The sequence below is a fragment of the Arctopsyche grandis genome, chromosome 4, assembly GCF_051622035.1.
Source record: "Arctopsyche grandis isolate Sample6627 chromosome 4, ASM5162203v2, whole genome shotgun sequence".
Classification (NCBI taxonomy): domain Eukaryota; kingdom Metazoa; phylum Arthropoda; class Insecta; order Trichoptera; family Hydropsychidae; genus Arctopsyche; species Arctopsyche grandis.
The window spans coordinates 36,264,770-36,278,341 of NC_135358.1; the positions used below are offsets into that span (position 1 = coordinate 36,264,770).

At 33.9% G+C, this 13,572-nt stretch overlaps 3 protein-coding genes across 7 annotated transcripts; 1 reads left to right on the forward strand and 2 right to left on the reverse strand.

Moving 5' to 3' along the window:
• Positions 1 to 565: 565 nt before the first annotated feature.
• Gpb5 (Glycoprotein hormone beta 5) lies at positions 566 to 2,735 on the reverse strand. 2 transcript variants are annotated; one of them, XM_077429963.1, is made up of 3 exons: positions 2,448 to 2,735; positions 2,075 to 2,367; positions 566 to 929 (listed from the first exon to the last, which is right to left on the reverse strand). In XM_077429963.1, exons 1-3 carry the CDS (start codon positions 2,467 to 2,469, stop codon positions 723 to 725), a joined length of 522 nt encoding a protein of 173 aa, XP_077286089.1. In that variant the 5' UTR covers positions 2,470 to 2,735; the 3' UTR covers positions 566 to 722. The 2 variants fall into 2 exon arrangements, with proteins under 2 accessions (XP_077286089.1, XP_077286088.1); XM_077429962.1 differs by having other exon boundaries at positions 700 to 929; positions 2,075 to 2,503.
• On the reverse strand, positions 2,615 to 4,604 carry LOC143911181 (mitochondrial basic amino acids transporter-like). The gene is made up of 2 exons (XM_077429958.1): positions 4,398 to 4,604; positions 2,615 to 4,310 (listed from the first exon to the last, which is right to left on the reverse strand). Exons 1-2 carry the CDS (start codon positions 4,429 to 4,431, stop codon positions 3,286 to 3,288), a joined length of 1,059 nt encoding a protein of 352 aa, XP_077286084.1. The 5' UTR covers positions 4,432 to 4,604; the 3' UTR covers positions 2,615 to 3,285.
• An 87-nt stretch (positions 4,605 to 4,691) lies between these two features.
• On the forward strand, positions 4,692 to 13,555 carry LOC143911176 (amino acid transporter heavy chain SLC3A1-like). 4 transcript variants are annotated; one of them, XM_077429948.1, is made up of 5 exons: positions 4,692 to 4,943; positions 5,028 to 5,232; positions 11,591 to 11,703; positions 11,777 to 11,916; positions 11,988 to 13,551. In XM_077429948.1, the coding sequence occupies exons 3-5, from the start codon at positions 11,625 to 11,627 to the stop codon at positions 13,521 to 13,523; spliced, it is 1,755 nt and encodes a 584-aa protein (XP_077286074.1). In that variant the 5' UTR covers positions 4,692 to 4,943; positions 5,028 to 5,232; positions 11,591 to 11,624; the 3' UTR covers positions 13,524 to 13,551. The 4 variants fall into 4 exon arrangements, with proteins under 4 accessions (XP_077286074.1, XP_077286073.1, XP_077286072.1 ...); XM_077429947.1 differs by having other exon boundaries at positions 5,046 to 5,232; XM_077429946.1 differs by lacking the exons at positions 4,692 to 4,943; positions 5,028 to 5,232 and adding an exon at positions 8,804 to 8,994.
• The last annotated feature ends 17 nt before the right edge of the window (positions 13,556 to 13,572 follow it).

The following is a 13,572-nucleotide window of genomic DNA, read 5'->3' on the forward strand; positions in this document are numbered from 1 at the left end:
TAATTTTATTTGAATAGTTTTATTTTTTTTTAATTTATTTGAATATTCATTAGTTTTTTTATTAAATTTAACGTCACGGATTCTACCACCCAAACCTTACATAATTTCATACATTAAACTATATATTAGAAATTGTAATTATATATTAGATTTATTCAAAAACTTTCTGAAATACGTTTTCTACATATGTATGTACATATGTGCATATGAATATTTGGGTTAAATATTATTTACACCAATTTAAGGCACATTGGCGCCAAGCCTTAACTTAATGAAATATCATATCACTGTCTAGTTAAGATCCAATGCTTAGTATTAAAATTCAAAATGAAAAACATCAACAAATCACTAGGAAAATCTATCCATAATTCAAATATCTTACTTTGAATGTACCTACAACACAATTATTACAACAATTTTTGCTTAGTAAACATGATACTTCAAATTCATTTTCATTACATATGTATATGCAAATCAAAATTCTCACTATGGCAAATCTTCAATAGCTACCCAATATAATATTATATTATAATAAAAATACTTAATTATATTCATTTTAGTTTTTCAATACTTTAATTTTATCAAAGGTCAAATATGTATGTATTTACATTGCATGTTTTGGTATTCCTCTTTTCACACAAAATTTCACTTAAATCTACACACATTAACACTTTCACGTTTATTTTGAAAATAGGGACTTGGCTGCAGTGTTTCCAATGGAATTAGTGCAAGGGTAGCCAACCACAGCTGGTGTCACTAGAAGAACAGACACGGCATCGGCAATTGAGGGGTCTCACGTGTTTGTAGAGACGTGTTTCAGGTGCTGCTCCTTCATCACAATTCAGCAATCTGGAGACGCTCTCTATCCTAGCACCGAAACCACATACTGGATGCTTGGACCGCTTGTATGGAAATTTCCATTCCGATATCTAAAAATATTCATGTAAAATTTCATCACAATGTTTTACAAATATTGCATTGAAGTTAGATAAATATTATTGCTACGCTATTCTGTTGATGATTGCACATTTTAATTATGTATTTATCGTTCAATTTGGAATTCACAGAAAGCGATTGATTGTTCATCATTTTTATTTTCAACTCCAATTATTCAAGTGTTCACTTTTAAAATTTAAATATAATACAAATTCGGAATTAATTCCATTATAATTAAGGGTAATTGGACTATTCGTCACATTGGGGTGGTCACAAAGACAATTTTTGCCATGAAAATCGCGAATACACAATATTTGGCACTCAAGTTCTTGTTACTATGATAGTTATCGTTAGTATGATGGACTTTCCGGCTGCCAGATGTTCCGTTATAGAGATTTTAGTGACTTTGTGACGAGTAATTTGTGACCAGTAATCACCGAACCATAATTAAATATGCTTTAGGGCGAAAACACAGCAAGGAACGTGGCAAGTGGTTTTTTTAGATACCTTTACACATGCGAAAATAAAATTATTATTTTGAATAAAAATACCAATAATTTTATTTTACTACCACCATCTATGTTTAAAACTAAAAACTGGATAAACGTCAGGCACTTTTCAGAAATTCAAATTTCAAACGCGTCTAAAACGATCATTTTCTCGATCGTAATAGCGGAGGATACATTTACTTATATTGATGAGCAAAATGAGCAATACGGCAAAGTATGAAAACGATCGGATAAGAGGCAAATTTTTTCCTGAATTGTAATCGAAAGTGAAGCTAAAAGCACACACCGTAAAATTTTATCCTTGCTTGACAGTGATCGATAACGATGTATCCCATATTTGAAGAAATGTAGGAGAACCCCCACAAAGGGGAGCCAAGCACACGACGTGCCGTTCTTCCCTGTGTGATTTCGCCCTTATGTACGTATTTACAGATTCGCATATGATAGCATGGACACCTGGAATTATCTCCCTGCCAAGATGAATGAATATTTCATATAAATAAAAATTCTATTAAGCTCCTTTCAACCGAAAACGTTGACGCTATAAGTCGAAATGAATGATAGCTTCTTAGTTTTATTTGTAAAATTGTAATTTAATACTAGATTATTATTAAAATCAAAATTAAAACCTCATGTGAGTCGCAACGTCCCCAGCAAGCATCCAAGGACAACGTATCCCAGCATCGACGACCCTCTTGATCCTTTTGCTCGACCCGTGCCTTATACAATCGACGATGGCAACGCAAAGTCGTCGTTTCGCGTTCCGGTTCCGGTTCAGGTTGAGGAGCGTCAGAATCCTCACCTTCCAAACCCTCCAAACCTTCAGGCCAATCAGTGTCTGCTCCATCAGCTAATTCAAAAGCCTCACTCATGACCACCAGAACCCAACACACCCACACGCACGTAGCAACCGTTGACAAACCTTCAAAATTGACAATCCTCTTCATTTCATTGAAATATTTCAATACTTATGTCCTTCAACTGTAAATGAATGTGCTTTACCTTTAGTCTGCAGGTATCCCATCTTCGGAAGATCGACACGAGGAGTGGTGGTGGATGCTTAAGGTGTGTCGTATTTATACAGGGCAAATAATCTACCCTTAGTTTCCCCTCGTCACATTAAGACTTAATCGACCAACCAGTCTTTAATAATATTTGCATTTTTTTCTGCTTCGTTTGCTTTCCCAATTTGAATGTTTAAAGCTATGTTTACAGCTGTCATGAAATTTAGAAGGCAAGTTGATATAATATAATAAAACAATCTAATAATAAATATTGTTATATTAATTCTTGATATTACAAGAAATATATTGGAACAATAATTAAATACGCATACCCACACATGTATTACATAGATAAGTAGGTATGGACATATAAAATATATAAATTAAAGATTACAATTAGATTTTTTCCTATCGTTTCTACAAGAGATTATGCGGACGTGTTTCTATGAGAGAATCGTATGCAGATAATTGGTTTAGTTTGTACTGAATAAATAAGTCTTACATCTTATCTTAGAACTAAATTCAAGCTTAAATTTGAGTTGCCATCCAAATATCGCAAATCGAAATAATCATTTGATGATGACCTATCGACATTGTTATTTCTTGAGTCGATAATGACGATAACATTCGCTCGCATTAAGGTTACGCTTACAAAAAATGAAAAACTGTTTGTATTACAGTTCAATTTGTTTACAATTCTAAGAAAAAGTCGCACACACGTAAACATAACTTTGAACCAAACGATAAATTTCCGGTAAGCACCAGCCAGACGCTCTCGTTCTTCAACTGCGTGCTACCACTTGAGAAAGTGCTCCAAAATGATGGTTCTGTGATTATCAACTGTTGATTTTCGCCTCTTTCAAAATACCCAATTTAACGGGCACAGATATGAAACAGTGGTGACAGGCACCGTTTTTCCTTTTCACATTAGAAAAATCCTCGTGCAAGTCTCTGATATCGTTGTCACAAATACCCTCAGTGAAGAAGCTCGAGAATAGAAGACTCTTGTAAGCTTGAACGGCATAATGGACATCACACTGTTGAGCTGGAGGACTTGCGACAACGACTGGAGCTGGATTCGGAATAGAAGTAGACAAGCTCATACACCAGCTAACAGCTCCAAAGCACGCTGCATTCGTTGGGAAAGCTCTCAGCAGCACAGCAGATAAACCTCGCGTCAAAAACTGAGGCCCTTCTGCCTTGATGCTTTTTTTCAGACAGTCGTAAGCTCCGGAATACATCCGAGGTCCTGTCATTCCATCGGCTTGTATTCTAGACTTGACTGCGTCTATTGGGAACGAAATTAACCAAGAAGCTGTGCCTGCAAATCCACCAGCCATTAGAGTTCGAATGGTACCCGGAGATCTACCATCTGATCTTCGAACTAGAGCTTCGTAAGTCAAAAAGTAGCAAGCGAATGCCGGAGTATCCCTCATAGCAGTCAAACCCAAGCCTCTGAAAAGTGCCGAGGGTCCTTCTCGGCGTGCAACTTCGGCCAAACAAGCCAAAGGACCTTGGCTTGAGGTTCCCGAACAACCCAACTGCAATCGAGTCTTGGCTAATTCTACAGGACTGCATATGAATGATTGAAGAAGTCCAGCAGCTGCTCCAGCAATTGCATGAGAAGAGAGTGAGTCTGGTTCCGAACAGCGACGTTGCACCCCTCCATAAACACCAAACACTACAGCATTCACAAAAGCTACCCCAGCCATCGGACTGGTCACACCTCTGTATAATCCCCTCAACGAGTCCTTTGCTACGACATCCCTCACACAAGACACAATTCCAGTATGTTTCTTCTCAACTTGCATGAGCACTTTTATAGTATCCAACGGATGTCCCACGACAACTCCGGCGCACCCTGTAACAAAATATATTTTAAATGTAAGTATTAGAGAACACAATCTAAATTTAAATTGAGTGTAAACTTTTTGGCTAATATTTCCACCTCCAATACAGCCGGCGACGAAGTCCAAAGCCATTTTCTTTTTTTGGCGAATATCTGCTTTTAATAATACTTATTGATGCTTTCACTGCTGTCCACTGGTTCCTGCAAGTCTTCAGCTGACACTCGACAGATTCGTGTCACTCGGTGAAAATCAGCAACGTTATGAAAAGCCAATGTTCTTGTCCAGAATCAAGTCTCTTGTCCGGTGGCCGGGGAGCAAAGAGGGGGCGTTGTCTTATCTTGGGGTCGCGCCCTGACAAGCCGCTGCGGTTCAACTCCAAAACGACGCAAGTCCACACTCCGAGACTATTTTTCATAGATCAGTCACGTGACGAAAACAGTGCTATCTTTGGCCTCTTCAAAGTTACCCACCCACCCATCCATTAAGATTTTATGCAAAACAACGTGATCATCAAAGATTAAAATACAAGCCTTGCGACACAGCTCAAACTACTCGGCGATAAATAAACATTATACAGCCTGATAAATATTTTAGCCATTTCAATAAACGAAATTAGTCAATTAATCTTTTACTTTCTTTAAAAAGTAAAAAAATTAAATATGCTTTTATTTTATTTTTCAAAGTAATTTATAATCTATAATAGCACTAGAATACAATTCTTTCATTAGGTTGATGCATATTTTCAGATCTACTCTGGGTCGGATCATCCATAAGGACAAAAGGTGCAATTCACGCGGGCGGCAGAACTCTAAGGGCGGCTCGAACCCAAAAATTATTTGTTTATCTGTTTGACTAACAAGATGATTTTTAAGTATTCTCAAAAAGGACAGTCTGGGAGATTCTGATACTGGAGAAGTCCACGTTTTTTTTTCGGTATTGTTTTTTTCATTTATTTTTTTGCATTTTGATTACACCATGAGATTAGGATATTTGTTTAATTCATTTTAATAAAATAAAACACTAAATATAATCATATTAGCTCAATTAAGTAAAACATTTTCTGTCACCTGACAAGTGCTCAATACAGACTAACCAGCAGCGTGGTCTAGTGGTGAGTATTGAATTATTTCGTGCTTGATGTCACGGGTTCGATTGCCACTAAGAGTCTCGTTGTTGGCCAGACCTTGGTTTGTCGAGGTCGATCGTTTCTTATCAGAATTTTTGATTTTCATTGAAACCGTTCCTGTAAAATTGGCTTTTCCTTCCCAATTTTCTGTTGCAAACCTTGAGTCATTGTTATATCTCAAGATTCGCCAGATTTCTCACCATGAATGTCTCTGTGGTTATTTATCAAATGTAAAAATTCGTATTGTTACATGAAAAATGTTATGAATCGTATTTTTAAGATATTTGTAATATCTGACCATAGATGTCAGGTATTGTTTTGATTTACATGTGTATTTATGTAATAATTATGAATTTGGATGTCTCGTTAATTGTAAGTTTTCAATGTCTTGTAATAAATTAGCCATGGTGACGACCTGGAGCTAAACTGTAATGTCACTATGGCGAAATTATAAAAAATAAATAAAAAAGACAGCTACATTAAATGAAGATAAACATGGCTATTAAAATTCGTAAAAAAAAAGAGTGCGAAGATTCGGTTAGTAATTCAAATAATTTAGAAATAAATAACGATACTCATAATATTTTGAATGACAAAATAAATTTAGTTATTGATAGTGCAGAATTTATCAATATAAATTCTGACGGATGACCCTGGAAAATAGCCGCAAAAATCGAGTTTAAGCAACATTAAATTTTAAATATATTTTTTAGAACGTCTCGTCACTTCTAAATCACAGGAATTTATATAAAAGTTTATTTTAAAATTTAGATTTTTTAATGTGTATGACGATAAATATTTTTTTTACTTTATCTACATACATATATATACGTAGTAACAATAGATGAAGTTTTGTAATCATGTGAAAATTCGAACTTGATATTTTGACTGTTTCGAACTCAGAATCGATCACTGATCACGTTTTCAAGATCTAGAAAAAATGTGTGTGTGTGTGTGTGTCTGTTTGTCTGTGTATTTTGGAGATTTTTTGAACACCGTTCGTCTTATTGACCTGAAACTTAGAATCGGGTACTAAAATTTTTATCCATACGACTTTTTTTCAAATTTTTAAGCTGACTAGAAATGGTACCTCCCCTTATAAGTGTCTTTTTTTTCTCTTTTTAAGTTTTTGAATTAAAATATTTCCCAAACTCGAATTCGCCGTATAACCTTACTTTTTACAATATTTTATACGAAATTTTTTGTAAAAATATTTAAAAATAAAGAAAGGAGTGGTACATATTTGGCGCACTTGGACCGGCCCTGTATTTATTGAGTAACTTTAATTATTTAACTATTACATTATTTTACAAACGCAGAGTTTAATTTAAAGCATACACATGAAATTCAATAATTAGCATATTAATGACTATCATTAATATTTAAGATATACGAGTTTATCTTTAAGCGGTTTAAACTGGTTTCAGTCGATAGACAATATCAAATTTTATGACATATAAACTGGTTATCGATTTTTAAACTGCAATTTTATTTGTCATTTACATATGCATGTACTTTCATACATATTATTTACTATTAATTTTACGTTGCTCATTTGAGCATAACCCCATTCCACCATGTTTATATTATTATCGTTGTAATGAAAAGTCCATTCAAAATTACGCAATCGGTGGTTTTCAAATGACCCTAGAATGAGTATTCAATAATAATTTACAGAATCAATAAAACCTAGAAGGGAAAATTTGTTTTTTTATTTTTTCCGGTAAGTGTAAATTTTTCTGAGAATTATTATTATTGTATCAGATTACATTTCAATGACCTTTAAGAACATTTCCGGAAAACCTTTGTACAGTCAGCGAGGTTTATTTATTTATTTTACAATAATGGGTACTTTATTTTCAGAAGAACATAAATACATGCTTGTATTAAATCACTGTAACTGTATATATGGCACATAAGAAGAATCACATTCGTATACAATATAAGACATACATATGTACATATATCTAGATTTGTAAATTTTAATCGGCAAATCAATTTGAACTAGATTGGGTCAAATGTGTGTTGAGCAAAATTACATTTATGTACGTTTGAAGGACACGCTTCTTAAATATTTACTCTCTGGAAAATCACAAAACGTTTTCGCGTCATTGTAATTGAAATAATCGCACTTTTACGTACGAAAATGGAGTCAAAGTTCGCCGATAGGAATTGACCTCTCGCATAAAAATGCGAACGTTCCATCGTAGTGTTTGTCGCGATTACTTTTGCTAAAAAATGATGCAACATCCTAGCTAAAATTTAGCATAGGCATATCAGACACGATTCTTTGTCATGTAATATTATATGTGTATTATGATATTAGATGTGAGGGGATAAATTAAATTGGACGTGTCATCCATTGATGACAATCAAAAACATGTGTATGTGTAGGTTAATTGCGAAAATAAATACCATTGACCTTTTTGGTCACGCACATATGACTTTGTAAGTGCATATGTATAGTAAAAATATTGCGATAAGATTTTTGCATGCGTTCAATAATAATTATAATTTTTTGCATTTTCCTAGTCTACGTGTGAATGTTCAAATTTACCATATTAAGAAAAATGTCATGAATCTTTATATTAAATTAAAATACCCATCAATTTTCCTGTCCAATAAATAATATTTTATTTCATAGAACATGAATACTCGCCTTTACAGATCGCCCCAAATCGACGAATTTACTTACACAAATACAATACAATCAATATACATAAGCATTTTATATAATGCGAATTCATACAAACATCCACAGTGACATCTATAGATAAATGTTTGCAGCATTTTATAATCAAATTCAATACGGTGAATAAAAATCAGAAAAATTGGCAAACTCTGATAAGAAACGATCGACCTGGAGTCACAAACCAACGTCTGACCCGCAGCAGGACTCGATTGGGACTTGAACCCGTGACCACTCTGCTCGAAAGCATAATATGCTAACCACTAGTCCACGTCGCTGGTTTTAATTATATACATAATTTGATTACAAAATTAAAGCAGTATGTATCCATTCAATGGGCTTGAAAGTAAATTATAATGGGAACATTGAGATATCATATTATTATGTAGTTATGTGTTTTTTATAAGAAGTTATATATCATATTTCGTTTGATAGATAAATACATTTCATATAAATATATATTTTTAATGATATAATTTCAATAACCAATATTTATATTGGTATTCTTAAATTGATATTTCATTTTTTTACCTCGATATATGATACATATGTATATACATATATACAACAGAAGAATACATATCATTTTTCGTATTACGCACGGTGTGATTTTTGTATGTAAATAATAACTATTCGAAGAAAATTATTTTTTACAAACAGCATCATTATCTACTGAAAAATTTTTGAATGACGCAAATTTTTTGTAATGAAAAAAATTGCTAATGGGCGTTGCCTCGTAATCGATGGGTCAAAAAGTGTAAATATTTATAGAATACACGCTCAAACGTGGGTAAATTTATACACTTCATTCTAAAGTCAAAATTATGTTAGACGAGTTATCAATATGTGTTTATCCATTCATGTGAGCCGACATTTATAGGTATGTAAATATGTACATAGAAATGTAGATATTAGATACTGGTATTACACAAATTATCTTATCAAACATCTAAATTGTATGACTCCTAATGAATTCAGTAATAATATGATTGCGAAAATATTTTTTATTTAAAAAATTTCACTCGTCATACTCATTATGACGCAATTGTTTCTAATGACGAATGAATATTGTCGTAAAAAAGTGTTTGACTATATTTGTCAGTTAAAAATATTGTCTTTCATTTTACTCTATCTAGTGTAGACGAAAATAAATAATAAAAAGTACATACGTCAGAATATTTATTGTTAATAAATTCGAATAATCTACGACCTACATACATACATACGTCCTGCGTATATAATGCTATGTTTCACGAATATTTGTAGGGTTTTATTTTTTATTTCAGCATTATTATGAGTGATTGAACTCTTCAGGTAGGTCTATAAATGGATCACAACAATTTTCATGAATCTCAATATATTTGATCATATTGACTGATAGAGAATGCAAAAAAGAACACTGCATGGAAGATGGTAGACGAAATTAGGAAAATGTGTGAGGTGAGATGGATGAGAGTTGCCCAAAACAGAGACGAATGGAAGCGTGTTGGAGAGGCCTTCATCCAGTAGTGGATGGCGAATGGTTGTAGATGATATAATGATGATGATTGACTGATAATTATAAAAAATAACTAATTAATCACATTGACAGTAACAGGTTTGCATATTAATTCGATACAAATTCGAGAGTGAGCATTGAAGAAAAAATGATGACTAAATTACCTATTTGAAGAGTACATATTTTACTTATTTTCATTTTTACATACCTCCTTTACGTTTCACTTACGATTACAATTCAGGAAAAAGTATGCCTCTTATCCGATCGTTTTCATACTTTGCCATATTGCTCATTTTGGTCATCAATATAATTCAATAATTCACAGCCATTTCGACACTGACCTAGGCAAAGCTGGGTATGATAATAAATCTGATAAAAAATATGATAATATAAAATACATATGGATATTAAGTTATTAACCTATAAATTATAGTAAATAAATTGGCTGTTAAGACTATAAAACTATATAGATAAAATATAATAAATTGGCATGTTAGCGCAAGCATTTTAAGACATCACTATTAATTAATTTTTGATTAAGTATAAATGTATTTTTGTCTGTGTATATACATATTGTAACGTTACATAGAGAGACGCCCCGTAGACCGGTGACGTCATGGTGACGCCGACCAATGCTGGAGTCGGGCGTTGCGGCCAATGGCTGCACCCGACTCCTTGACCAATGATAATACGTGTATGCGCTGAGCGCTCTATGATATAAGAATGGTACGCTCTCGATCGGGGGCATTCGGATCCTGACCTCCACCGGACGAGCAGCAATAAGGACTTGGAACCTGCCTGCGTGTTTTCTTATACCTCGACCTGACTCCACTTACCTTTGAATACTCTTCAATATGTTATATTTATTTTTCTTTCTCTTTTTTCTTTTATAAGACATTCCCTTCTTTATTGTTTTTTTATAATTTTTAATTATTATTATTATTAGTTGTTTGTGTATATATATATGTTTATTTTTTGTTATGTCTAATTTCTTTAGTTATATTTTTTTTTCTGTTATATTTTTGACCATTGTGGCGCTTTAGGAATTCCTGTAATGCTACAATGGTCCAAACTTTAAATAAATAAATAAATTTAAAGCTTGTATAAATCAGTTATAAAACGAGGGAACTTTAAACTTGCCGCCAACTTCGGCTTTTGGCTATAACAACTGCATTTAAATCAATCTGACAACTATTCGGTATCGTAACTGAGTCGTTGAAAGGTATACAATAAAGTTAAAACACGGGTGAATCGAATAAAAGTAAATTTTAGCACAAACAATTCAATTATTAGAATATGTCATTAAAATTTTCTAACCTAGTTCGTGTAATTCGAAATGTGTACGTAATTCGAAATATCGCAAATAATAGCATTGTTAAATCATGCGATGCTGCGCATCGATTAAATAATCAAAAGAACACATTGCAATGGAATTTTGCGAAAGAAATTGAAATCTTTTTGGCGAAGAATGTGCAAAATATGGTCGATTACAGTGACGTTCAGAGGGGTGGCTAAATATAGGAAAGGGGGACACGCAGTGGGAGGCGATGGGTGGTACTCGGTACCCCGTCATCTCATGGACTGGTCTCTATTGAAAAATCTTCAATTTGGCGAAATCATATGTATGTACATTTATGTATACACCATACTCACTTCGACTGAAACTCACTGTCCCAAATTCACATACATTCCTTAGTTGTGGTATTGCGTTGTGACCTATTTATTAATTTAGTAAAATTTTCAAAATATTTATGTATGAGGTGCACGTTTTCTTTCACGTTTATTTTCATTTATAATGTCTTCGTTTAGTTATTTCACCATTAGAACACGCTGAAAACCTATAAAATATACATATTTATATGTACTTCCATACTTATATGTTGGATTAAGCTGAAAATTTGTATTATAATCTTATTTTTCTATAAGGTTTATCAATAGTCTCAAACTTTCATAATAATTTTAAAATTTTACATTCTAGACTCTAGAAGATTCTTGATATAGAATCAACAAAAATGGAACAACCAGATGTTGCACTGTTAGCTGATGGACCACCATCACCACGTCCTCCATCTCCAATTTTACAATCTGAAGGTTTGTTTCATTTCAACAGATTTAAAATGAATTAAAAAAAATAAGTATGATTTATTCAGCAAAATAATTACAGATGGCGGAGCGGGTGAAGGAGATTCAAGTTCAGCTGGTTCGGGTCTGCCAGCCGATGCAGTTTCAGCACAATTAATCAATAACATCACGATGTTAGATTATCATTCCCTTGGCAAGACCACTACATTGATTCATGATTCGGTAATAATCTATTTCAAGCGATTTTAATTGTTAATAAGTATTGCAACATTTTAACTGTGTATAATTTGTAGGCGGAATTGGGCAACACTGACGGAATAGGAATTGGCCCGACAAGCGGACATTTGCCACACTTTGTAACGTGGAATTGGTCTTTAATACGGAAATTTTTATTTTGGGGAGTTTTATCTGCGTTGCTAGCTTGTGTGGCAGCCGTAGTTGCAATGGTAGCAGCTTTGCCGCGTACGTGCAATCCCGACCTGCCCTGGTACCAAGGAAAGCTATTTTATGAAATATTTCCAGCGAGTTATCAAGACTCCAATGGAGACGGTATAGGAGACTTGAGAGGCTTGGTGTCAAGAGTGGACTATATTAAGAATTTGGGAGTGAAAGCTGTACGGCTGAATTCGATTTTATCATCCCATAATTATCCCGATCAATATAATGATGTGAATTCGCTCACTGAAATAGATAAGACTATGGGAAGTTTGAAAGATTTTACTGTACTTGTTGAAGCATTGCATGAAAGAAATATTTCATTGATATTAGATTTACAAATACATCCGTTTGTTACCGAATTGGGACCAACTAGGTCTAGCGAACAAAATGAAATTAATAATGACACTGATGCCAAATTATCCGGTAATTGGAAAATCTCTGATGAAAAATCTGTAACTGCGGCTCTAAAGCATTGGATCTCTTACGACGTAGATGGATTTTATTTGAAAGGCTTGGAAAATTTAGTTAATGATCCCAACTTTTCAGATTCAGTGAGAGAATGGAAAAAAACCATAGGTCCAGACAGAATAATAATAGTCAACTATGAAACAGCGCATAATGCTATATTATTAGGTTTCAATAATATAATGCATTCAATAGATCTAGTCGATGTACTCCTTGATATCGGCAATGGTAGTACATATATTAAAAACCAAGTAGACGGCATATTGAACGGAATCCTAATGTCAAAGCCTGGCTATCCGTGGATACATTGGACAGTTGGAAATGTAGATTCCAAACGACTTTCAGTAAAGCTACAACAAAACAATACACTCTCAGCAATCTTACTAAACATGATGTTGCCGGGTACCCCGAGCATATTTTACGGAGATGAAATATCCCTGCAAGAAGTGTCTGAACCCGAAGAAGACTTTCACGAGTCACAACATGTGCATAATCTAATTCCAATGGTGTGGCCTGAAAATGAGCGACAGTTCACCGGCGGTGATGTCTTACCGTGGATCACCAGCCGGGAGTCCATGTCGACTCCATTCTGGCACATAAGTGCGATCAGCCGTCTTGCTACGATTAGACCTCAAGCTGCTCCTATCTATTTGAACTCAATATGGCGAGATGGTACCATTTTGCCAAACACTCAAATCCGATACACGGGAGATATTATAGTAATTGAGCGTTGGTATCCGAGGAAAAATTCGTATGTTTTTGTATCGAATTTAGGAACTAACAGTGTTGTAACGGATTTGAGTATGTGGTTTTATGGAGGAACTGTCGTGGTCGGTTCTGACATGAGTCTTTTGGGAAAAGGAGTTGTATTTAAAGCAATCACTCTAGCACCTGCTGAAGTAATTATAATTAAACTTGAAAAATAATGAATAAAACAATTAATGTATATATTTGATCGTGTATTTATTTATATAA